General features: G+C 57.7%; 8 protein-coding genes across 8 annotated transcripts; 4 read left to right on the forward strand and 4 right to left on the reverse strand.

Annotated features, from left to right (window-relative positions):
- Window positions 1-277: 277 nt before the first annotated feature.
- PSEUBRA_004663 (uncharacterized protein) lies at window positions 278-4,192 on the forward strand (the record flags this gene model as incomplete). Its single annotated transcript, XM_059465352.1, has 1 exon — window positions 278-4,192. One exon carries the CDS (start codon window positions 278-280, stop codon window positions 4,190-4,192), a length of 3,915 nt encoding a protein of 1,304 aa, XP_059321542.1.
- A 214-nt stretch (window positions 4,193-4,406) lies between these two features.
- PSEUBRA_004664 (Major facilitator superfamily) lies at window positions 4,407-6,224 on the reverse strand (the record flags this gene model as incomplete). Its single annotated transcript, XM_016438177.1, has 1 exon — window positions 4,407-6,224. The coding sequence occupies one exon, from the start codon at window positions 6,222-6,224 to the stop codon at window positions 4,407-4,409; it is 1,818 nt and encodes a 605-aa protein (XP_016291729.1).
- A 1,970-nt stretch (window positions 6,225-8,194) lies between these two features.
- Window positions 8,195-9,653, forward strand: PSEUBRA_004665 (SsuA/THI5-like protein; the record flags this gene model as incomplete). The annotated part of the gene is made up of 6 exons (XM_016438168.1): window positions 8,195-8,275; window positions 8,352-8,414; window positions 8,492-8,721; window positions 8,797-8,920; window positions 8,990-9,308; window positions 9,382-9,653. The coding sequence occupies 6 exons, from the start codon at window positions 8,195-8,197 to the stop codon at window positions 9,651-9,653; spliced, it is 1,089 nt and encodes a 362-aa protein (XP_016291730.1).
- A 182-nt stretch (window positions 9,654-9,835) lies between these two features.
- On the reverse strand, window positions 9,836-11,284 carry PSEUBRA_004666 (Proteasome component (PCI) domain protein; the record flags this gene model as incomplete). The annotated part of the gene is made up of 1 exon (XM_016438173.1): window positions 9,836-11,284. The coding sequence occupies one exon, from the start codon at window positions 11,282-11,284 to the stop codon at window positions 9,836-9,838; it is 1,449 nt and encodes a 482-aa protein (XP_016291731.1).
- A 543-nt stretch (window positions 11,285-11,827) lies between these two features.
- Window positions 11,828-14,383, forward strand: PSEUBRA_004667 (Phospholipid/glycerol acyltransferase; the record flags this gene model as incomplete). Its single annotated transcript, XM_016438191.2, has 1 exon — window positions 11,828-14,383. One exon carries the CDS (start codon window positions 11,828-11,830, stop codon window positions 14,381-14,383), a length of 2,556 nt encoding a protein of 851 aa, XP_016291732.2.
- Window positions 14,384-14,922: 539 nt separating this feature from the next.
- On the forward strand, window positions 14,923-16,434 carry PSEUBRA_004668 (Peptidase M18; the record flags this gene model as incomplete). The annotated part of the gene is made up of 1 exon (XM_059465354.1): window positions 14,923-16,434. One exon carries the CDS (start codon window positions 14,923-14,925, stop codon window positions 16,432-16,434), a length of 1,512 nt encoding a protein of 503 aa, XP_059321543.1.
- A 98-nt stretch (window positions 16,435-16,532) lies between these two features.
- PSEUBRA_004669 (Importin-beta, N-terminal domain protein) lies at window positions 16,533-19,781 on the reverse strand (the record flags this gene model as incomplete). Its single annotated transcript, XM_016438172.1, has 1 exon — window positions 16,533-19,781. The coding sequence occupies one exon, from the start codon at window positions 19,779-19,781 to the stop codon at window positions 16,533-16,535; it is 3,249 nt and encodes a 1,082-aa protein (XP_016291733.1).
- A 413-nt stretch (window positions 19,782-20,194) lies between these two features.
- Window positions 20,195-22,207, reverse strand: PSEUBRA_004670 (uncharacterized protein; the record flags this gene model as incomplete). Its single annotated transcript, XM_059465355.1, has 1 exon — window positions 20,195-22,207. The coding sequence occupies one exon, from the start codon at window positions 22,205-22,207 to the stop codon at window positions 20,195-20,197; it is 2,013 nt and encodes a 670-aa protein (XP_059321544.1).
- Between the last annotated feature and the right edge of the window lie 998 nt (window positions 22,208-23,205).

Genomic DNA, 23,205 nt, shown 5'->3' on the forward strand with positions numbered 1-23,205 from the left:
CTACTGCCATCCTCACCACCTGCAAGCATACACAACTCTAATTCCACTCCTGCACAACATCAAAGTTCACCACTTGCATCGAGGCCGCCCATTCAGAACCGCATCAACGCTACCAATCGACCACCTGCAGATACTCGGATCGACATCAGCTTCACCCAGCGCACTCCGGATACCACCCTCGCTGTGAGCTGTGATCCGACGCAGCTCATCGACTAGTGCATGGTTCCCATTTTCTTCGTCTTGACCCAGTGAGGCGTCAAGAGCCCATCCATAAGCCATGGCGTCTGACTACTTCGGTCAACGCTCGGAAGACTCGTCCTCCTCTTCCAGCATCACCATCACATCACGCACAGCGTGCCAGACCCCATCACAGGATACGACTGCCAGTTCGACTGGTCCACCGTCTCGCTCTTCGTCCGCTTCGTCCGCTTCTACGGAGCCCGACAGCTATGCCGGCGCCTCATATGATGTCAAAGGAAAGCGCAGAGCCAGCCAAGACGACGAGCACGATCTCTCGGGCGCAATACACCGTCTCTCCGTTGAGCCTGAATCGTCTCTGACGCCGACCCAGAACGTATCTTCAACACAAGAATCTCCTACGTCGATAGTTGACTTCATGGCATCTCGGCTACCACCAGCAGCTCGCAAAGGTTTGGCAGCCCCAGTGGACAGAGAACGACGCATCAGGAAAGGTCGAGACATGTCTTCCAGATCTGTCGCCCCCAGCCCGCTGCGGTCTGCTTTGAACACTTCGCCAACCACAGCCAGCGCATCTCAATTCGCCTCCCTGCTCGGCCAGCCAACAGCCGTCTCAGCCTCGCTCTCTGCGCCTGACAAGAGCTCTGCCGCAGCAACCTCCGCCGCACTTCCCTCGTTGTACAAGGCAAGCAGGGGGCGCAGCATGAATGTCAGTCCCAGTCGCAGATGGGATCGACGCGGTGCTAGCGCTACCGTGCTCAGCGGAGCAAGTGCGAGCGGCAGTGGGGGTGAAGGCGACGACCCAAGTGACGACGACATCGACAACAGTCGAATGCGTTCGTCCAGTCGTCGTCTCTCGGTCGCCAAAGAAGAGGCTCTTTTCCCTCCAGACGATGACTCGCCGCCGTTCTCTCCATCAGAAGAGGTCGGTAATCCAGTCGATGCGCCTCCACAGGGACGTCGGCGCTCTAGGCGCTGGTCCAGCATCGAGCGTGAACGCAGACGAGGAATGCGCATCCTTTTGCAGGAGCATTCGACTCAGCTCGGCGACTCTGTGTCCACTCTCAAACCTTCTCGCCGCGAATCCTCCAGTCGTGGTCGAACGCGCTCGACGCTTCAGAGCTCCAGCACTGCGGAAGACGATGACTCCGACGTGGATCTGTCAAGCTCGCTATCGAGTTGTTCCAGCAGTTGCGATCGCGCGTACGTCCCAAGAAGGGGCGATACCGCTGCCATTCCCATCACAGGTACTCGAAGTCGCTCAAAGCTTGCAAGCGAAATCGCGTCGACCGCTTCGGTAAGCGCTGCCTCCAGCCAGGGTAACGTTCCATCTTCCATGGATGACAGTGATGACCCTTCGCCGGCAGCATCCACTCCTTCCACCTCGCTTGTCCAGCGAAGCCCTCCCGGCTTGGCTGCTCTCAAGCCCATCATCGCTATCCCGGTGACTTCCGAGGCCGACCCTCTTCTGGGCCTAGCCACCCCGAGCGTCGAGGACATGATCCAAGTAGACAAGGTCGAATTCTTCCCAGAGGAAGCCATCACTGCACAGCTTGCCTCGGACAAGACCAAGCGCAAGACGTCTCCAAAGCGAGCCAAGAAGTCATCTTGGATCATTGGCGATTTCGAAAGCGAGCCAGAAAGTGATGACGAGCCAAGATCTGCACAAAACAAGCTCGATACAGCTCGTAAAAGTAGCAACGCCACTGCTCTCAACGCATCGCCTCCTTCGCCCACAGCCAGCAGCTACCAGGCCCGCCTTGCCAGTCTGCAAAGTCAACTGCGCATCTGGTCTCGTACTCCGGAAGCGCCCGCGGCTCCTCGAGTCCGCGAGACGTCTTCTGGCTCAGAAGGACAGACCGACACGGAGGCTGACACCAAGGACGCCGACTCGGCCAGCTCCAGTCTCTTGTCTGCCAGCTGGCGGAATCTGACACGACTTCCGAACCTGATTCTGCTGCCTGGTCTGGCCGCAAGGCAAGCACGCGAGTCTCTTGCTGCATCGGCTAAGGCTCAGGACGGAACTACAGGAAGCGACGGCAAGGAAGCATCCGCCCCCACATCCGAGAATGACTTTGCGCAGATCTACCGCCTCGCAAGCTCATCTCAGGGTTCTTCTGACGAGTCGGTGTTGCAGGCACAGCGCAACGCTGCCATCAAGACGGGTCGACCGCCGTCCCCGTCACCTCCTACCTCGCTTCTAGGCTCTCGACAGAGCAGCGACGACAGCATTAGCACCACTGATCAAGCCTACTCGGCCCGCAACCCATCGAATGCCTCGCGCAGTGGAAGAGGTGTTGCGTCGCCTTTGGAAGCCGATCGGGACCCGTCAGCCTACGTCTCTGGCCTCGGCCAGCCCATTGACCCAGACACCGAGCTGTCTTCCGTGGTGCAGCTGCAGACCTTCCGCAGTCGAAGCCGGAGCAGGCCTGCCGACCCAGCACACAGAGGACGTGGGGCCGCACAGTCGCGCTCGTACCGCCATCAAGATAGGCACGACGATGCGCGCGGCCCACGGTCACCCAAGCAGCTCGGCCAAGCGATCGAGTTGGAGCCCACAGAGGAGGAGAAGGAGAATGCACCGGCTGCCACCGCAGATAGGCCAGGCGCAGGTGGAGCGACAGGTGCGCTCGCCATCCAGATTCCAAGCCCGACCCGTCAGAGTCGGCGAGACTTGTTTGCTGATGGACCCGCCCCAACAGATACCGCCTCTGCGCCCACCTCGCCGACCTTCCGCAAAGGCGCGTTGTCATCTGCGTCGAGTGCAGACGAGGCGGACGCACCATCTCCACCTCGCGCAGGCGAGGGCTCGGAGAGTAGTTCCGTCGACGCCGATGGCTTCCGCATTGTCCGACGGCGACCGCACCGAAGGTTTTCTGGTTCCAAATCGCTCAGGCCCAAGGTGGACGCGCTGGTGCCTCAGGGTTTCTCTGCATTCGCGGGAGAAGACGGAGATGAGAAAGTGGGGGACTCAGACTCTGACGGAGATGCGACTCCTTCGCCTGCCCAATCACGCAGAAACCGAGGTCGTCGGGGTCGCAACTCTTCGCCTCGCCGCTCCAACCGTCAATGCGCAGTGGGTCTCTTCGGCGGAGGCGGCGCGACTTCGAACGAACCGCCGTCGACTCCTCGTTCTCGCTTCGGTGGTCGCCGAGAAGGTTCGAATCTGGGAATGTCTACTCCTATTCGCACCGTTCGATCCTCGCCTGATCTCACGTACGCTGCCGCGGCTGCCGCTGCCGCGTCTGCTCGTGATGGCGATGCGGACAACCAAGACGCGATTCAGGATGACCCTTCACCACCTCGTGGCTCCAGGGGACGCCGAGGAGCCGTCAAAGTGGTCGCGTCATCTGTCGGTCAACGGGCCTCGATGGCGCAGCCTCTGCTCCTTGCGGGCGTCGAGGGGGTCGGTCGTGGACCCTCTTACCCGCCTCGCGCTGTCGAGATCCTTGAAGATGGATCGAACAGCCCAGATGCTATAGAGCAAGACGCGACCACCTCATCCGCAGCACAGGGCAGTCGCGGACGAAGCACCTCAACCACTTCCTGCGGCAGTGCCTCTCCGCAACCCTTCCGTTTCCGCCTACTCAGCAACTCATCGCATCTGCTCATGCTCTCGCTCGAGCTGGATATGATCAAGAAGCAGAAAATCTCGGCGCCACTCAAGCCGCGGTGGGGCAAACACCGGGCGAACGACTTCAACCCTCTACCCTCGACCATCTCGTACTCGTCGACGTCGGCGTTATTCGCCCCGTCGAGCTATCTTCGCTCGCCATTCTCGGGTGATGCCAGTGCGGGCGAGTGCGACGATGGTGACTGTCAGCCGTGCACCGAACCCAAGGGCGTCAGCCGAGGCAGGGCAAACAAGCCTGGCGCGTCGGTCAGCACCATCGGCGGCGGCCTCAGGGATCCGAGCAGCAGACTTCGATTCTCGTGGAAGCTCACCGATATCGCTTCCGCCCTCGACGGCGCCCCTACCCCCACCAGAGGCTGAGAGCTCTGTTCAGTGCACATTTGTATTTTTTTCCCCGTTTTGTTCTTCGCATGCATGTTCAATAGATTGTTTCTTCCGTTCATCACGAGCGTCACTGTGCGATGCGAGCCGGAGCGATGGCACTTCGTGGCACGATGACCGTGAGTGCGTTGGACAAGATCAAGCACAATGCGATTGGTATAGACGGAGCGAATATAAAGTGAACAAAGTGGATCTAGGCGGTTCTTGCGGGCACTTCGGCGCTGCTATCGTCTCCCGAGATCGAGTTGGCGCGCGAGACGTTCCTGCTGGCCGCTCTGCTGGCGTTCCTGCTAGCATTGCGAGAAGCAGCATGCTGCGAGGTGTGGAACGAGTTCTGTCGGCTGCCCAGCCCGGTGACGGGTCTCTTGTGCGCACCGGTGAGTCTCTCCTTGTGCCCATCTCTCGTGGTTGCACCCTGTCGCTCGGCGTTGAGCTGCTGTGCAAACGGCGAGCGCTTGCGCAACACAGGTCCCTTCCAATAGATCACATACACGGCGGCAACCAGCACCGTAGCGATGCAGAAGAGGATCGTCGAGGCGTACTCGAGGTTTCGCCCTTTGGACGCGCCGATGTTGGTATAGAATGGGGTGGCAGGGATGGTGAGGACGCCGGCTAGGAAGTCGCGACTCCACCCGTTGCCACCTGTCGCCGAGGCGGAGTATGGTCCGTAGGCGGCGATCATGTAGTCGATGGTGCTGCCGTAGATGGAGAAGTTGGCGATGCCGATGCAGGCAGCGAAGACCATAGTGCCGATCCAGTGCACGGGAGGTCCCACGGACGTCCATGCAAACCCAATGAGTCCGATCGGCAAGAGAGGCGCAACGAAGAGCAACCAGTACAGACGCGACTCAAATTGCGCATGCTCGCTGTCCGGTTTCGCCGCCTTGACCTTTTTCATGTGCCCGATGGCAACGATGTAGATGCCGTAGCCGATGAAGTAGCCGACCAGCAGGGGAAGGAAAGCAAGCCCGATAGCGACGGTGCTGAAGTTCCACTGCTTGTAGACGAGCGAGTAGGATTGGAGGAAGATGAAGATCAGCGCGTCGCTGAAACCGGACAGCAGAGAGAGGACGAGGACGATGGGCTCGGTGAGGAACATGTGGAATGGTCGAATCCAGGTGACGAGGATCTCTTTTGCTGAAAAGCGCTCTTTGAAGGGACGCAGCTCGTTGGGGCCGTATACGTTGGGGCTTTGGCCCGACTTGCGGCGTTTCTTGGCGATGCGGTCCATCATGATGGTCGAACGGGTCTCGGGGACGAGGAAGAGATGGGCGAGCTGAACAGCGCCTCCGAAGATTAGCTGGATCCAGATGGTCCATCGCCAACTGAGGTTGGCCTCGACGAATCCACCGACGACGGGACCCAGCACAGAGCCACCAACGGAGGAGAAAACGACATATGCGACAGCGTACTGCTGCGTATCCGCATCCCACATGTCGGCGATCATACCCAGCGTCACCGATCCGCCCGCCGACGAGAGGCCTCCGAGGAAGCGGCCCACCATGATGGATGCAAAGTTGGGCGCCAGTGCCACGGGCAGCTGCCAGATGTTGACCAAGAACAGGCTCAGCTGCAAGATGGGCTTCCTCCCCACCTCTTCCGACCAGGGCGCCCACAGCTCGCATCCAAACGCATACGCCACCAAGAAAATCATGGCACCACATCTCGCAGCTTGGAGACTGACGCCGAACTCGTCCGAGATTCCCTGCAGGCCGTTGGAGTAGAGCGAGGTGTTGAAGTTCATCGACACCTGGATCCAAAAGATGATGGTGAGGATCATCCACTTCTTCCATGTGGGGAAAGAATAGCCAAGCTCATCGTAGCATTCGTCCTCGGTGATCTCGACCTTGCCATCGGAGCGCATGCGGGTGAGGGTGGTGTCGAGCTTCTCTGCGTCGAAGTGGGCGCGAGCGTGGCCGGCCTCGGAGGGTGCGGTCGTGGTGTTGGCTTGGGTGCCGCCTGGCGTGGAGGAAGCAGGCGGCGAGCCGCTGGGTGGTCGTTTCTCGTCCATGATGTCGAGCTAGGGGGACAAGGACCTGGCAGAGATTTGTAAAGGGGGGAGAACAAGGACCAAGATTCAAGGATCAACCATTATAAGATGGGCGGTCCGAGGGGGCGGGGGGCTGCTAACTATAGCCTTTTCATTCGTGGGAACTTCCCCAGACCGGACCCTCCGGTTGGTGTGTCAACCTGTGCGTGGGAACAAGAGGCGTCATTGATTGGCAAGGGGGATGACGCCCGCATCGAAAACCTTGAAGGGGCGAGGATCGGTTCACCGGTCATAACCCCTAGAGTGACAGCGCCGTGCTGCCGCCGAAACCGCCGCCTGTTTGGCTGCTTCCAACGGGATGCCGCCGCTTAGAACCTTTTCTCTCTGGCCGATGGCCCGCGTTTCCTTTCGGATTAGCCGAACAGCCTCCCCTCGCGCAATGTCGGATGCCTTTCCGATCGCTCCTGTCAGCGCATCCGATTCATCAGCGCATTCGCATCTTCACTTCGTCATACCTCTGACTGTGATGTCCGCTGCTAGACCAGCCACCTTCAAATGTTGTCCAAAAATCGGACCGACGTGACAGGCTTGTCCAATTTCGAGCGGCTGTTGACCGGTGCTGTCGCGGCTTCTCGGACAATTTTTGGCGGTGCAGAAATTTAGAGCGCGCCAGGGCAGAACCGCATGCACAGATGACGTCAAGCAGCGCGCGGTCACTTTCGCCTGCTCATCCTCAACTTCATGCAACGGCAAGATGATGCGGTGTCGTGACGATGGTGGGGAGAGACAACCGATCAGAGCGTCGCTTTCCTGCGTGTTGGAATCGCCTCGGAGCGCTCGCCGTGACCCCACCTCGGCCCTGAGAACAGGTGATTCTAGATCAGGAACATCGCCCAACTCGCCGGCCGCAACGTTTTAGAGCTTTTGCTCAGGGCCGGCCCGGTCCTCGTCGATGACGAGCAAGCATGAATCGTCCCCGCACTCGATTGCCTGGACAGCAGTGGCGCTTGCTAGGCTTGACATCATGCGTGGGGTGCGCTCTCTTCCGCTCTTCCGTGAGAGGCTTCGCCGACCAAGATTCAAGTGAGCACTGTTTCGCGCAACGGTCGTGTGACTCCAAGTTGGAGACCTGCTGTGAGACTTTGTCGTGCGATTCGGCGCCTTCTCTTCGACGCGAGATGAGCCCCACCTCAGCTCATTTGGCGACTATAGTCCACTACGTTGAAGGGGTTCGTGGGAAGTATTTCTGAGCTTGATGAGATAGCCTCTCGGAAACATCCGACAGCACGTCGTGACCAGCCGACACGCTACAGCACCCGTCGCCCCTTGAGAGTAGAAAAGAGAACGCGCGTCAATCTCACAGCTCGGAAACAATTCGAGTCATCCATGCGAAACTGTTCTGCAGTGCACCGCTATTCGCATTCGCTGCAACCGTGATTCAGCATGCTCGAGATCAGTTGTGGATCTCTCTGTACACGAATGCTTGGCACGCCGTCGTGTCTGCAAGCTCTGTGGATGGAATCTTCTCACGCAATCCCAAGGCCGGTATCGATTTTGGATAGAAATGTCGGCCTGACTCGGCGCTGAACACCGACTGTCATTGTGTGGTGGCAAGCAAATTAGGCTATTGTGATGTGAGGGGCGAGCCATTTGGATCACACTCGGATCAGAGCTTGATCTACATCTTGAGTCTCGGAAAGCATTGTCTCGGGTTTGCTCGAGCGAGTCCTGAGCCATTGTTGAGCTTGTCGGTGGGGCTGTTTGTTGGGCGTGCATGCGAGTTGATTTGGGGAGCGGCTGGAGCAGGCTTTCCTGAGTGGCAAAGTCTTGCATCGGCTTCGGCTCGCATAGACCAGCACACAAAGGTGCTTGGGCCCGTGCGATCCTCTGCAATGCTCCTCAGAGCTTCTCTGCTCTCTGTATATAACGCAGTCATTCGCTGCTTGCAACGTTTCAGCACTTCATCAAAGCTACTCACAGCGCCTACAACCATGTCGAGCGACAAGATCACCTTCCTTACCAACTGGCAGGCTGTGCCCTACCACCTGCCTGTCTACCGCGCCCAATCTCAGGTAAGCGGATCGGTTCGTAATATCACGGCAAAGACGCGTGTCGACTGACACTTGCGACAATCCTTACTCGCGCCAGGGCTATTTTGCCAACGAGGGGATCAAAGTGGCCATCCTCGAGCCCAATGATCCCAGCGATGTAGTAAGTACAGCTGTTCACCTGCTCTGCTGCTGGCATCTCGCTGAATTGCCCGCTGCTCCCCCCGGATATCTTTGCAGACTGAAATCATCGGCACCGGCAAGGCCGACATGGGTCTCAAGGCCATGATTCATACGCTCGCCGCCAAAGGCATGCGCGGCTATCCTGTCACCTCGGTCGGCACGCTTATGGACGAGCCCGCCACCGGTATCATCTACCTCGAGGGTAGTGGCATCACCGCCGACTTCCAGAGCCTGAGGGGCAAGCGCATCGGCTATGTAGGCGAATTTGGCAAGATTCAGATCGATGAGTAGGTATGACCACGTCATAGCGACCGCAGCAGTCATCGGAAGAGACGAGCTAATATCCTGTGCGATGTTGACAGACTTACGAGCCACTTTGGCATGAAGCCGTCCGACTACACGGCCGTTCGCGTCGGCATGAACGCCACCGAGGCCATCATCGACGGTCTTGTCGACGCCGCTATTGGTCTCGAGAATGTTCAAATGGTGAGTCAAGTGCTTCATCAATGTTCAACAAAAGTAGCCACTGACCAGAGAGGCTCTTGTCGTTCACAGGTCGAGCTCGAGGATTGGTGTGAGCAGCGAAACCGACCCAAGACAGACGTCAAGATGCTCCGCATCGACGAACTTGCTGAGCTCGGCTGCTGCTGCTTCTGCTCGATCCTCTATATCGCCAACGACGACTTCGTTCACCAGCACCCCGGGAAAGTTCGGGCTTTCATGCGAGCCGTCAAGCGCGCTGCCGACGACCTCTTCGCTCACCCTCAGCAGGCATGGGATGACTTCAAGCGCTTCAAGAAGAGCGTGCAAGGTTCCGTCTACGGTCGCATCTTCGAGCGCTCCTTCGCCTACATGTCGCGCGACTGCGCCAATGGTAAGTAGACATCGATCACCGCAGCCAACTTTCTCGAGAGGACGCTGACCTTTCTGCACTTTGCCCGGTCCAGTCCCGCGCGACTGGTCCAAGGTGACCAACTACTGCAAGCGTCTCGGCATCATCGATGCCAACTTCGAGCCCAACATGACCAACGATTTCCTCAGCTGGGACATCGACGCCGCGCAGAACGATGTGGACCCGGACGCCAAGCAGAGGGAGATTGCGGTCTACCAGGCCAACGAGGCGCACAAGCTGCTTGCTTCGGAAGAGGGCTGCAGTCTGCCCAAGTTCGGGTGCAAGTCTGCAAGCGTCCCTGCCGCCGCCGTCAAGGCCTCGGCCTAGGCTAGTGTCTCCCACTTTGTGAGGGATCCAGTCCACTCATCTCGCAATGTCCTGACATCAATTGAAGTTCTTCGGCCATCTCGCAGTATTGGATCTGCATTGTGTGCGATTACGTGAAAGTCGATGATTGATAGAAGTACAAGAATGCAAAGAGAACGGGCAGAAAGAACAGCAAGACACACTCAGCGCATGGCGGGACCCAGCCCGGCTGGCAGACCACCAAGTCCCATACCCATGCGCAAGTACGAACCACCCACGCCCGCGCCAGATCCGCTGGCCGCACCCGACGCATGCTTTCCACAAACCGAGGCATCGGTGCGCTCCATCTCGGTGTTCCATTTGCCCAGCGCCTGGTAGCGTGGCTTGCCCGAACTGTTGGCACTGCGATCCAGCTCGACATATTGCCCCACCTGATCGATGCGTGCCTTGATGCTCTCGTCCAGGATCAGCGCCATGAGCAGGTCCTCCACCTGGTCGACACCGATATTGAGCTGCTGCGCTAGAAAGCCGAGCTGCATGCGCGAGTAGGGCTTCAGCGTGTCGATGAGGTACTGCGTTCTCAAGCCGCGAAGCACGTCATCGATATAGGCCTTGATGAAGGTGTCCTCGAGGATAGTGCGCTTGTTCTCGCGGAGAATCTTTTCCGCTTCGTGCACCTCTCTCCTCTGGTACGCCGCGACGAGATTGGTCATGGCGACGATCTCCGGATCGTTCTTGTACGGCTTGGTCTCTTGCGAGTCGAACGGGTTGATGTCGCTTCCCATGAGCATGTGCGCTAGGACGAGATACTTGAGCACTTGGATACGCTGCGTGCTGCCCGCCTCATCATAGTTGAGAAAGGCTTGGAAGAAGTCGACCTGTGCAGCCGCCCAGTTCTTTTCCGACATGTGCATCTTGCCACCACACTCGCGGATGACGCCCATGATGCGAGGATGCGGAATGGCGCTCTTGACTTGAAGAGTGGAGTTGTATACCTCTTTGAGCTTCTTGAAGTTGCCCACCTCGCCATACATCTGGATCTCGAGGGCAAAGATCTCGAGCAAGATGGTGCCTTTAGACTGATCGTCGGTGCCATCTGAACTCGTGCAGTAGGCCCGGAGCTCCTTGAGCGACTTTGCTAGACGGCTCCACTCTTTGCGTGCAAGCCAGATGCGCGCCAGCTTGAGATCCGTCTTGACCGAGAGTCGCTCGTTCTTGGCGTCCTCGAGCGCCGACTTGGTGACGTCGTAAAAGGACTGCATTGTCGAAAGACCGACGTCGGTGGCATTGGACACATAGTCGAGGATGTTGTTGATCGACTTTTCCGAGTAGTTGCGCGTCACTGCGCTCTTTGTGTAAGACAGAAGCTGCGTATATGACTCCAACGCTTCGACATGACGCCCACGGTGGAAGTTGATTTTGGTCTGCTGCTTGAGCGCTTTGAAGCCCCAGTCGCCCTTTTCCTTCTCGTCGGCGATGACCGCCTTGAGCTCTCGTATCGCGCCGTCTGGATCCGAGTCTTTCATGGTCTTGGCATTGTAGTAGCGATTCTCAATGTCGGCATCGGCATCATCCAGGTCGTCGTCCTCTTCGTACTCGAAGTCGTAGTCCTCGTCCGCCGCATCGTCCATGATGAACTCCTCGTCCGACATGATGGCTATTCTTGCTATGATACGATCTTTGCAAATAGATGGTCCGCTCCCTGTCCGCTGCGAGCTGGTGACGAAGAGCTTGACGAACCGTGTAGCTTGGCCGCTGGTGGTGGTGCGGTGCGAAGAATGCGCAGCAACGCATGAAGTGGAGCTGTGGGCCGTGCGGCTTCGGTTTTTGTTCGTCTGTGACCGCTGACACCCTAACAAAGTGGAAAAAATGCCCTCGCTCGTCCAGTTCATTTTCCCCGCGTTGGACTCATGCAGCCGAGCAAACCCAAATTGACGGAAAACTGCGTGAAAATCTCGAGAGTGCGGAGAGAGAAAGCGTCATCGTCGGCAACTTCTGTCTGACCTCCTTCTCGAGCTTCGGTTTCAGCCACGACGTGCCATCACTCTTTGCATGATACCCTGATACAGCCAAGCGTCAAGAGCAAGAAGCATAGAAGCGGGTTCGAGGACGAACGGCTCACAACACGCTGTAGATTGACGCTAGGAACGATTCTACATTCGGTGCATAGACCCTCCAGAACGACCAGAGCAGACATGGGCTCGCAATCAAGGCGCGGTGCTGACCAGCAGTCCGCATCCACGTCCGCAGCCGGCAGCTCGAGCAGCGCTCCCACGGACGATAGATCTGACTCTACAGGCTCACGATCAGGGCCACCATCAGAAGGACGTCTGCCTTCGGTTCAGCACGAGTCCAATGTCCTATCAAAGCAGCTCGGCGACTTAGGTTCCTCCCGCCGTCAAGACCGCAATCTCGCGGACCAGAAAGGCATTCTCACGTCGGAAGAGCACAAGCTTGGTGATCTCAATGTAGTCGCCGCGTACAAGGCACACTTTCGCGAGTCGCCTTTCGAGTTCCTCCAGCAATTCGTTGCCTATGGTCAAGGCACAGGCTGGCGTGGCTATTCCAACTACATTGGCGCGCCCATCCTATACAAGGGCTGCGCTGAGGAGAGCATTCGAGCCGTGCTCAACAGCGATCAAGTGCAGGAACGCATCCGAGCGCTGGCCTCCAGTCGCGTAGACCATCTCCTGCCAGAGCAACCGCCGCTCTCCCCAACGGGCCCCAACAAGACGCAAAAGAACCTAGCCGTCTTCAAAGAACGCAAGAAGCGTCAGATAGAACAGCAGCTCAGAGACGAAGCGCTCGCTATCCTGCAGGTCAGCGTGGCACGCGTCGACTCGCTCCCTTTCGTCAAGTTCTTTGCCGCCACGGTCAACAACATTCTCGCGAGAATGTACCACCAAGGCATTCACATCAGCGTGCCGCAGGTGCTCGAGCTCCGACGAGTCGCTGCCTATGCAGCTGAGCGCAAGCAAAGTATTCTCTTCCTACCATGCCACAAGTCACATATCGACTACTTGACAGTCTCGTGGCTCATGTTCCGACTCGGCATTGGACTGCCCCACATCATTGCTGGAGAGAACCTCGACCTGCCGGTGCTGGGTGATGTGCTCCGCAAGGGCGGCGCGTTCTTCATTCGCCGAACCTTTTCCGGAGATCAGTTATATCCTGCGGTCATTAAGGAGTATGTAGAGACGCTCCTTGCCAGCGGCAAGAACCTCGAATGCTTCATCGAAGGCACACGATCACGCACTGGCAAGCTGCTTCCACCCAAACTCGGAATTCTCAAGTATGTCGTCGAGGGTCTTCTCAACGGACGCACCGACGATGTCTGGATCTGCCCCGTTAGCCTGCAATACGACTCGGTCATCGAATCAGGCACATACGTCTCCGAGCTGCTGGGCAAGCCAAAGGAGGCCGAATCGCTTCTCGGCCTGCTCTCCGACAGCTCGTCTCTGTTGCAACTCAAGATGGGACGCATCGACATCCGCTTCGACACGCCTTGGTCGCTTCAAGGCTTCATCAAGGAGCAAAAGGACCGAAGAGCTGCACCGGGTCTCAAGGGCGAAAAGGTAGAGCTCGACCCAGTCAACAACGAGGTCCACAAGGTCCTGTTGCTCAAGGCGCTCGGATACCGCGTTCTTGCCGACATCAACAAAGTCTCGGTCGTCATGCCAGCTGCACTGATTGGCACGGTGGTGCTCACCTTGCGAGGTCGGGGTGTTTCGCGAAGCGAATTGATCCGCAGAGTCGACTGGTTGCGCTCTGCCATCATCAAGAAGGGCTTCACTGTCGCCGACTTTGGCACGATGAAGACTGGTGAGGTGGTCGATCGTGCCCTCAACACTGTCATGAAGGGCCTCATCACTGAACAGAAGGACGTCATGGAGCCGACATTTGTGCCCGACAAGCACTTCGAGCTCAGCTTCTACCGCAATCAGGTGATTCATATCTTTGTCTCGGAATCGCTAGCAGCAGCCGCGCTTTATACCAAGGTCAAGCAGGGCGGTACGGCGCCGATGCAAAGGATGACGCGGAAGGAGCTGTTGAACGAGTGTATGTTCATCTCGTCGGTGCTGCGCAACGAGTTTGTCTTTGGCGTCGACACGCTCGAGACCAATGTGGATCGCACCATCGACGGCATGGTGGCAGATGGTGTGCTGGACAAGCATGCCGACATCAAGCCGGAGGACGGCGGCTCGATCGAGCTCAGCGCCAAGGAGCGCGAGAACGGACGAGAGAACTACGACTCGTTCCTCTTCCTCATCTGGCCCTTCATCGAGGGCTACTGGCTTGCGGCCGTCTCGCTTTTCTCGCTCATTCCCAAGGGTGCCGAGGCACACGGCTATCCGACCGACAAGCTGCCCTGGTTCGCAGCCAAGGACTTTGAAAAGCACACGCAGCTGCTGGGCAAGACCCTCTACGCTCAAGGAGAGCTCTCGTACCTCGAGTCAATCAACGCTGCTACCCTGTCGCAGGCTTTCACGCGCATGGAAGAGATGAGCATGATCCTGCGCAAAAAGTCGTCGCACCAGAAGCCCATCCCCATCATGGCGCTCAATCCCAACTTTTGGCCCTCGCAGACGTCCAATCTGGCGGCGTACATCGACCGGCTCTCTCAATTCCGTCGCGAGGGCAAAGATCGTCGAGAGAAGAGCGTAGGCGCCAAAGTGCGCCAGTACACGACGATGTATACCCCCTCGGTCGTGGAGGAGTCCACCATTAAGCAGCGAGAAGCACAGCTCTAAGATATCAGTCATGGCTTCATCTGTCATCGCTTCATCTGTCTTCCCTTCGCTATTCCTGTATACCAACATGACGCTTCACAAACAATATCTATCAAAGACACATGGGGTTATCAGACTGAGTGTGGTCAAGCCTCGATTCAGCGGCGAGTAAGAAGCGCTTCGGCAACGAACGCCCATCTCATTCGATGCGGATTTTTGGGCTCCCATTTCGCGGCCGCATTTTTGTGCTTTCTCGGCATGCACGGCGCGCTCGGACGATGTTGGTCCGACGTTGAGAAAAGAAGCTTTTCCTCGCTCAGCATGGGCCATCTCCGCACGACATCCTTCAACAGCCGGCGGTCGTTCTTCTGGCTTTCACTCTTCACCACCAACTTACACACTCTCTCAGGCGCATAGCATCGAGGCATACTTTGGCTCTCGATCCTTCGCTACACTCGAACAAGCTGTCGGCTCAAGCCTTTTTCAAGCTCGTCTCTGCCGCTTCTGTTCGGCTCAGTCAGAACAGCGTCGCTTCCCGTTCATCCGCTGCCGCCGCTGCCATGAGTACTTCTTCCACCGCCGCAGCTGTCGCTGCCGGAACCAGCGGCAAGGCAGACGACATTGCTGCTGCCCGTCGCTTCCTCGAGTACGTTGATGCCAGCCCCACCCCTTTCCACGCCGTAGCCACCACATCGGCCATGCTTGATGCAGCCGGCTTCGAGCGGATCCGCGAGAATGACCTCTGGGACAGCAAGGTCCAGCGCGGCGGCAAGTACTACTTCACACGCAACCAGTCTGCCATCGTCGCTTTCGCCGTCGGTGCCAAGTACGAGCCTGGCAATGGTGTCCACGTCGTTGGCGCACACACCGACTCGCCCAACTTCCAGATCAAGCCCGTCTCCCGCAAGGCAAAGGAAGGCTATCTTCAATGCGGCGTTGAGACCTACGGCGGCGGCATCTGGGCTTCGTGGTTCGATCGTGACCTTGGTGTCGCAGGTCGCGTCATCGTGTCGGACTCGAAGAACCACGATGCATTCACTGGCAAGCTCGTGCACATCAAGCGACCCATTATGCGTATCCCGACCTTGGCGATCCACCTCAACCGCACCGTCAACGAGGCGTTCAAGTTCAATGTCGAGGACAACACCGTGCCCATCCTCGGACTTGCCACCGAGCAGCTCAACAAGCGGGCGGATGAGGCTGCCGCCGCTGCCAAGTCGACTCCACAGGCCGTAGGCACTCCCGTCATGGCAGAGAAGCACCACTCTGTTCTCCTCGACTTGCTTGCTTCGGAGCTCGGTATCTCGGTCGAACAGATTCAGGACTTTGAGCTCAGCCTCTACGACACACAACCAGCCTCGATCGGTGGCATCAACAACGAGTTCATCCATTCTCCGCGACTTGACAATCAGATGTCGTGCTTCTGCGCCACTGAGGCCCTCATCGACTCGCTCACCTCGGCAGATTCGCTCAATGCTTCGTCGTCAATCCGTGCCATTGCCTTGTTCGACAACGAGGAAGTGGGCTCCGTTTCGACGCACGGTGCCGAATCCAACATGCTGCCCAGTCTGATTCAGCGTCTCGTTGCGCTTCCCGTCTCGTCCTCGCCTGCATCAGCATCGAAACCCGCCGCATCGAACCTGTACGAGCAGGCCGTCGCGCGCTCGTTCCTCCTCTCGTCCGACATGGCGCACGGCTTCCACCCCAACTACCCCTCGTTCTACGAGGAGAACCATCGCCCCAAGATCAACGGCGGCCCCGTACTCAAGACCAACGTCAAGCAGCGATACGCCACCACGGGTCCAACCGCCTTCCTCATCCGCCGCATCGCTCAGCGCGCCCAGGTGCCACTCCAGTCATTTGTCGTCAAGAACGACATGCCATGCGGAAGCACCATCGGGCCCATGCTGAGCAAGCTCGGCATCAGGACGCTCGACCTGGGCAACCCGCAACTGTCGATGCACTCGATTCGCGAGACGTGCGGAACCAAGGACGTCGAGTACAAGATTCAGCTGTTCAAGCACTTCTTCGACTCGTTCGAGGAGGTCGATGCTCAGCTTGTCATTGATTGAGCGAGGGACGTGCTTTCCTGCAATGCAAGGGACGTTCTCTAAGCAGTGAACAGCTTGTGAAGAGCGGTGTGTGATGCGTTGCTGCATTGCAAATGAGATCACAAGATTGCATTGAGCATCGCCGCCTCCTCGGTGTTCAAATGAGGCGTCAACAGAGACTCGAAGGACGACCGACCCGCTGTCTGTGCCAGAAGCTGAAGATACCGCGACAGCCAGCTCTTGAGATCCATGTTGTAGACCGGGTCGGACTTGAGATCCTCATCCTCCAGCCCAAAGTCGTCGTCGTTCTGCAGCGCGTCCAGTCCACCGGGCCCAAGCAGGTCGGAAAGGAACCCAAAGTCGTCCTTGCCACCAGCGTTCGGCTCATACTCGTCATCCCACTCACCGTCCTCATCATCCGTCTCGGGCGTCCGTGCGCCATCCCGAGCGCCACCCGCACCGCCGCCAGCCCGGGACGCAGAGCTCCACTCCTTCAACAGCACCTTGACAATCTTGGCAAACATGGGCACGCTGCTGTACTGGTGCGGCATCGTCTTTGCGCGCGAGCGCGTGCGGATGATGCCTGAGTTGTCGGGAAGAATATCACCGCGCACGTCGGTCGTGGTGAGGAACGAGCGGCGGCTGTCGAGCACCTTGGCGAGAGCAAGTGCGCTGACGCGTTGCGCCCAGAACCCTTGGAAAGTCTCGACGTTGTCGACCCATTTCTTGCAGAGCACTTCGAGACCGTTGCCGCTCTCTGCCGCAGGGTTGTCGGGAGAAGGGGCCACTTGGATCGACTCGAGCAAGTCCATGACCTGCTTCGCTTGGTCGTCGTTGTCGTGCAACAGGTAGGCCACGGGCACGATCAGGGACTGGGTGAAAGTTGCTGTCTGCGCGGTGGCGAGGCGCTGAACCATAGCATTGAGCAGATCCGGCAAGACGTGAGCGATGCGATCGCCAGCCTTGCGCAGCAGCGCCACCACAAGGTCACCTACAGCAAGACCGCCACTCTCGGAGTCATTTGTAGGCACAAGCAGCTTTGCGATGATCTGCAACATCAGATCGATCGACGCTGTCTCGTTCTGAGACTCCTTCCAATCGACCAGCTCTTGCGTGCACTTTTTCACCAGGACCGTGAGGCACTCGATGCCGTTCTGCAGCACGTCGCGATCTTGACTGGTCGACAGAACTTTGAACAGGTTCGGGCAGAGCACGTTGACAGACCCTCGTAACGCGGCGGAGTTGGCACCATCGAGTACGCTCTTTGCGAGCTCAACAGCCGTCTCTGCTACGGCAGAAGGCTCACCGTCCGCGGACGAATTCACTTGATCCGGCAGGCTGGATCCGATGGCGGCTGCCAAGAACGGCAGGCTCTGCTGTACAATGACCTGAGGAACGCCCGGCTGTTTGGAACCAGCTAGCGACTCGAGCAGGTCGGACACCACAGAGAGAAGAATGATGTCCCTTGCGTTGGGCGCCCACACCTGAAGAGCTGCACGTACGATCTCGCCAATGATGGCCGCCTCCACGTGCGGTGTCGTCGTCGCATCGCCGCTCTCTGTCTCTTCCACCACCACAGCTTGCACCGTCTCGATGATGAGGATAAGCGTGTCCTCGGACGCTTGTGTGAGCAACGGTCCGAGCTTCTGCACAATGCGAGGTGCATATGGCCCAACCACGTTCGAGGGCAGGTGTCGGTAGAAGTTCTTGACGGTGCGTACTGCGGAGATCTTGACGGGCAAGGAAGCGCTATCAGACTCTATTGCGTTGACTGCTGCGTCGAGGAACTGCACGGCGAGCTCGGACGGAAGGGAGGTGGCAAATTGTGACGCAAAGACGAAGCCACGTCCCTGGAGGAAAGGAGGAGCATCGTTGCCGACATTGGGCAGGACGATGGTCGAAAAGATGGACTCGAGGTAAAGCGCCTGCTTGGCTGCTGACTGCGTTTCGACAATCTCGCTGATAGCCTCTGCGTTGTTGCCGATGGCGGTGAGGACACCCTCGTGCACCTTCCACCAGTCCTCGTCACCTTTCGCCTTGTCATTGTTGGCCTGCTGAACAAGGTGTTGGAACTGCTGTCCGATCGACCGAAGAGCTGGCATAGGAAAGTCCTCGATGAGCATGCCAAGTAGATCAGCAGCGGCAATGCGCAAGCTGTAGGCGAGCGTCTCGTCGTCCTCGTCCGCAATGAAGGCATTGGCATCGTTGGCCCAGTTGTCTTCGTCTTCCACGGTCATATCGATATAGACAAGGAGCAGGCCAATGAGCTGCTGCAGCAAGTCGGTTTCGCTTCCTTGTCCGCCCGTGCCGCCGCTGACAAAGAGCTCGCGGCAACGATCTCCTCTCGAAGCCTCGTTGATGAAGTCGAGAATCGAGCAGGCCAAGGATGGAATGTCGGATGATACATCGTCGTCCCCTTCTTCCGTTGTTGGTGCATCGAGATCGGATGAGTTGGAAAGATATAGCTGTCGGAAGGCTGGTAGGAGGGAGACGAGGTTGGCTATTGAAGACTGCATGAAAGCCTGAATATGCGACTTGAACTGCGCGCGAAACATTGCGGCGACCTTGAGCGTCTTGAAGATCTCGTTCCGTAATGAAAGGGAAGCCCAGCCGCCCTGCAGGTCCGAGCCTAGCTCTTGAGCGGCATCGCGTGCGAGCAATGTCTGCATCATTGAGAGCCATCGTGGCAGCATGGTCTGTGACGCTTGCTTGACGACGTCCGGGTATGTTTCCTTGACCATGAACAAGGTGGTGAGGCATTGTCGGAAGACCAGCACGCATCGAGCGCGGATGTAGGAGCTGTGTCGGTCTTCTTGCGCTAGCACCTGCTCCAACGCCGGCAAAATCTCCTTGGCGACTTGTATGAGCTGGATTTCGTCCATCTCGACTCGAACGAACTCAGACAGAAGAGCCATGGCACCGTGCAGGCCGTTGGGCTCTCCTTGCTGAAGAAGTTGCTGCAGATATGGGAGCAGGTCGGGGTATTCGTCAGGATAGTCGGGGCCTGCAATGGTCGATATGGCGTAGGACGTGGCGAGACGAATCTTGCGAACGGGATCCGCAAGCCCACTGAGCAGAGCGTGACGGATTTGCTGCTTAACCGCTACATCGACAGCAGCTCCAACGAAACCGTCGAAGTAGGGTCCCCATCGTGCAGTGATGTATTTGCGAAGAGCGAGACCGGCAGATTGTCGAACATAGATGGAAGCGCTTTGATCGAGTAGCAGCTTAACGAAGCCGAGCCCAGCCTGTCCTCGTGCATCGTGCTCGGGCGAACGAAACGATTCGAGCTGCGACTCGGCCTGCGTCCTGATTGCGGCGTCGGGTGACAGCGTCGCCTCGAGGCAAGCGGCAAGCTGCTGCTCCATGGTCGGGACTCTGGACTCGAGAGCGACAAGGTAGGTCAATCAAACCGGTCGGGTTGTCGACGAACAAGCGATGCGACGAAAGTGATGGTTGGAAAGGTGAAGCTTCTGCCACCTGGGTTAAAAAGTGTTGGTCTCGCCGCTGCTCTGGAAAGTCGCAAGTCTGCTGCAGCTCAGGTCGAAAAGACGCGTCTGTGCAACTTTTTTAGCGTTTGCTTCTTCCTCCTCGACAGAAGCTCGTCCGAGAGCCGAGGACAAGAGTTGGCCTCGAACTCTTGTGATGCCTCAACTCAAATCTTTCCTGGACCATACGAGCGGGCGATCAACAACGATACTTCCTTGTGATTGAGTCGATCCGATTCCGAAAGTAGCTAGTAGTGTACAAAGGGGAGCAGTGCAGCAACGCAAAAATGTGGTCACGGTGACCGTGCTTCCAGCTCGGTCGCCTCAGCGTACGGCCAGCCATGAGTGCCGACCTTGTTCCAAACGGTGAAGTATCTCCACCTCGTCCTTCCCGTGATCCTCTTGCCTTCGTCGTTACCTCGCGGCTCCATTCCATCTCGATGCGTCAGGTGTGATTTCCTGAGCAAGGCAGTGACCCACGTGAGATATGCCAGGAAGAGCACGACAAGCCCAATCGAGAGGGCCAGAACATCGCCTCCCACTTTGGTGAGCGTGGCCTTTGTTGTCGGATTCGAGTACGCCACGGGATATGCCGAGAGAAACCTGTTATTTGAACAGAGGTGTCGTTGGAGGTCGTACACCGAATCTTTGTCCGCTGGCTCTCCCAGACAGCCGCCGCTGCGTACGAAGGTACTGACATCCATCGCTGCATCTCCTGCCAGCCCAACGGCAGAGATCACTGCAACGAGCAGCACCACGAACGACAGCATGTCCCACATGTAGATGTAGGTGTACGATGGCAGGATGAACCAAGCCAGGCGCAGGGGCAGTCGTCCGCCATCTGTTCGAGTTGGCAGTACGATCCGTGGATCCACACGAACATGATCGAAAGATGGCGCAGTGTCGATCGCAAGTTGATCTGCAAAATTAGCTGTAGCATTCGAGTCACTTGAGACGGTCGAGATGGACGCGACCTCGATGGCGTCGACCTCGTTCTGAGTAGCTCGGGGCTGTGCAAGCCATGCCGCGACGTGCTGAACACTATCGTCTTGTTCTTGGTAGGCAGGCGGTGCGGCTTCCGACGGCTCGGGCTGAGCACCACGTCCAAGCTGTCTAAAGACATCACCTCCGCCCGAGGACACCGTCCTTTGGCCTTTCGCTCCCGCGCGAGGACCAGTTGCCTTACGGGCGGGCCGATCGAGTTTCTTCGACAGCGCTGATTCGTCCTTCTTTCTTTTCGTTGCTTTGCGTGTCTCGGCAGCAAGCTCCACTCGTTGCTCTGCAGTGAGCGGTGAGGGGCGTGATTGCCGCGGCGGCCACTCTTTCTTAGTCGCTATCATCAGGTTGCAGCTCACCAGCAGAGTGGTAAGACTTGCGAACACAACCGGGAGGACAGCTGCGACGATGAAGAAGATGTTGAAGCTCGGCTTCAGCTTCGCGGTGGATACCACGATAGAGGTCGTCGTGGGCGATGGCGTGGCCATGGTCGATACGATGGTTCCTGCAGCAAGAGCTGAGAGAGACGAGGACGGGTACTCCAGCTTTCGAAGAGGAAGCGACGTTGGAGTCGGCGAGGCCGTGATGGTGCTTTGTGCTGCACTGCTTTCTTGGCGTTTCCTCATGAGAGCGGGTGCAGGTGTGACTGTGGCGGCGATGTCAGCGGCGAGCTGGACCGCTGAGGGTGCAGAGATGCCGATTGCTGATGGACCTGCTGGAATGGATGGTGTGCTGGCAGCTGCGTTGACGTTTGCAGTCGTGGTAGGAATGTAAGTCGAGTAGCTGACGTAGTAGGTCGGCACTTCGATATCAGAATACCTCAGGCGAGAGTCTCGGTACGTCTTGGTTGTGGCTGGATACGGCGTTGTCGAATAGAGGCTGAAGAAAAGCCTCTCTGTGGCATCGGCAGCAAGCGAAGTGCAGTCGTATTCCAGACGAAGTCCCCTGCTCCAGCGATATGGAGTGCATGATGCCTGTCCGCCGCTCCCAGGGGCAGAAATTGTTGGCAGTGCCGTCACTGCACGATCTGCGTTCCAAGCAAAGACAACGTCGGGAAATGCTTGTACGTCGAAGGTCTGGTCGAATGACGACTCTCTCCGCAAAGAGAAGTAGATGACCACCGCGGCCGACGCAAGCATCAGCACGTAAGACGAGTAGAACACGACCAAGTTGACCAAGTTCTCTCGGTAGTCTGTCGTCCTGATGAACTCGGGTGGCTGCAGACCCCGCGGAGGCGCATCGTAGTACACCGGTTCGTCTTCTGGTCTGCGATGTGCGTTCTGCAAGAACCGCTTGATCGGAGTCGTCATCGTGAGAACGTGTCGAACGAAGGGCCTGCCGTGAGCAGAGACTGTCGATAGATCGAGCTGGTGGACTGTGCTGCGTCAGCGGTCAATGTGCATCGACCAAGTTTGGGGGACGGAGCCGTGGACTGTGTGCTACATCGCCAGGCTTATATGAAGGCTGCTTGCGTCGAGCGCAGCGAGGACAAGCGAAATGCGAGCACCAACCAATGCTGTGTCGATGGCTCAGTTCCTGACCCTCGCCATAGCAGCCCGAGACAAAATAGGCACGTGAACGTGCAAATGTGCAATCGAGGAGAGCAATGTCGTCGAGGAACGGGATGCGTTCGCTTCGAGTCAGCCGAGATCAACCGAGCGTGGCGTCAACGAACGCGCCATTGAAGCCGCGGGCGAAGCGGAAGCGGAGCTTGGGAGCATTGCAGAGCCGACAAGCGGGCGAGTTGGCGAGGCTCTGAAGCAATGAGCCCGTAAGGGATTCGTTCACGTGGGCCTGCAGAGAGCTCGATACCGCGGAATGGGCATCCAAGATTGCCCGGCGATTGCTTGCTCGCGAGTCACCAGCGCCTATCAGCGTGGGCGAGGGGCGGCAGTTGCAACAAAGCGCGCTCAATTGAGCCTTGTCCACGCGCATTTTGAGACCTGCAGCTTATTCCCTGTTTGGGATGATAAGACCATTATACATTGCCTAAAACTAACCTTGCTTAACGCTACATTGAGAGCATACGTCACGTTCTTGCTTAGCATCACATTCCAATGTATTAGATTGCCACTAGTACAATGTTAGCGCTACAAGGTTAGTGAGATAACGTCAATGGAATGCAGGGTTGTTTACCAAGCTCATTGTGATCTGTGTGCCTGTGTTGCCCTAGGGTTAGGGTTAGGGTTAGGGTTAGGGTTAGGGTTAGGGTTAGGGTTTAGGGTTAGGGTTAGGGTTAGGGTTAGGGTTAGGGTTAGGGTTAGGGTTAGGGTTAGGGTTAGGGTTAGGGTTAGGGTTAGGGTTAGGG

This window comes from Kalmanozyma brasiliensis (genome assembly GCF_000497045.1).
Source record: "Kalmanozyma brasiliensis GHG001 unplaced genomic scaffold PSEUBRA_SCAF3, whole genome shotgun sequence".
NCBI lineage: Eukaryota > Fungi > Basidiomycota > Ustilaginomycetes > Ustilaginales > Kalmanozyma > Kalmanozyma brasiliensis.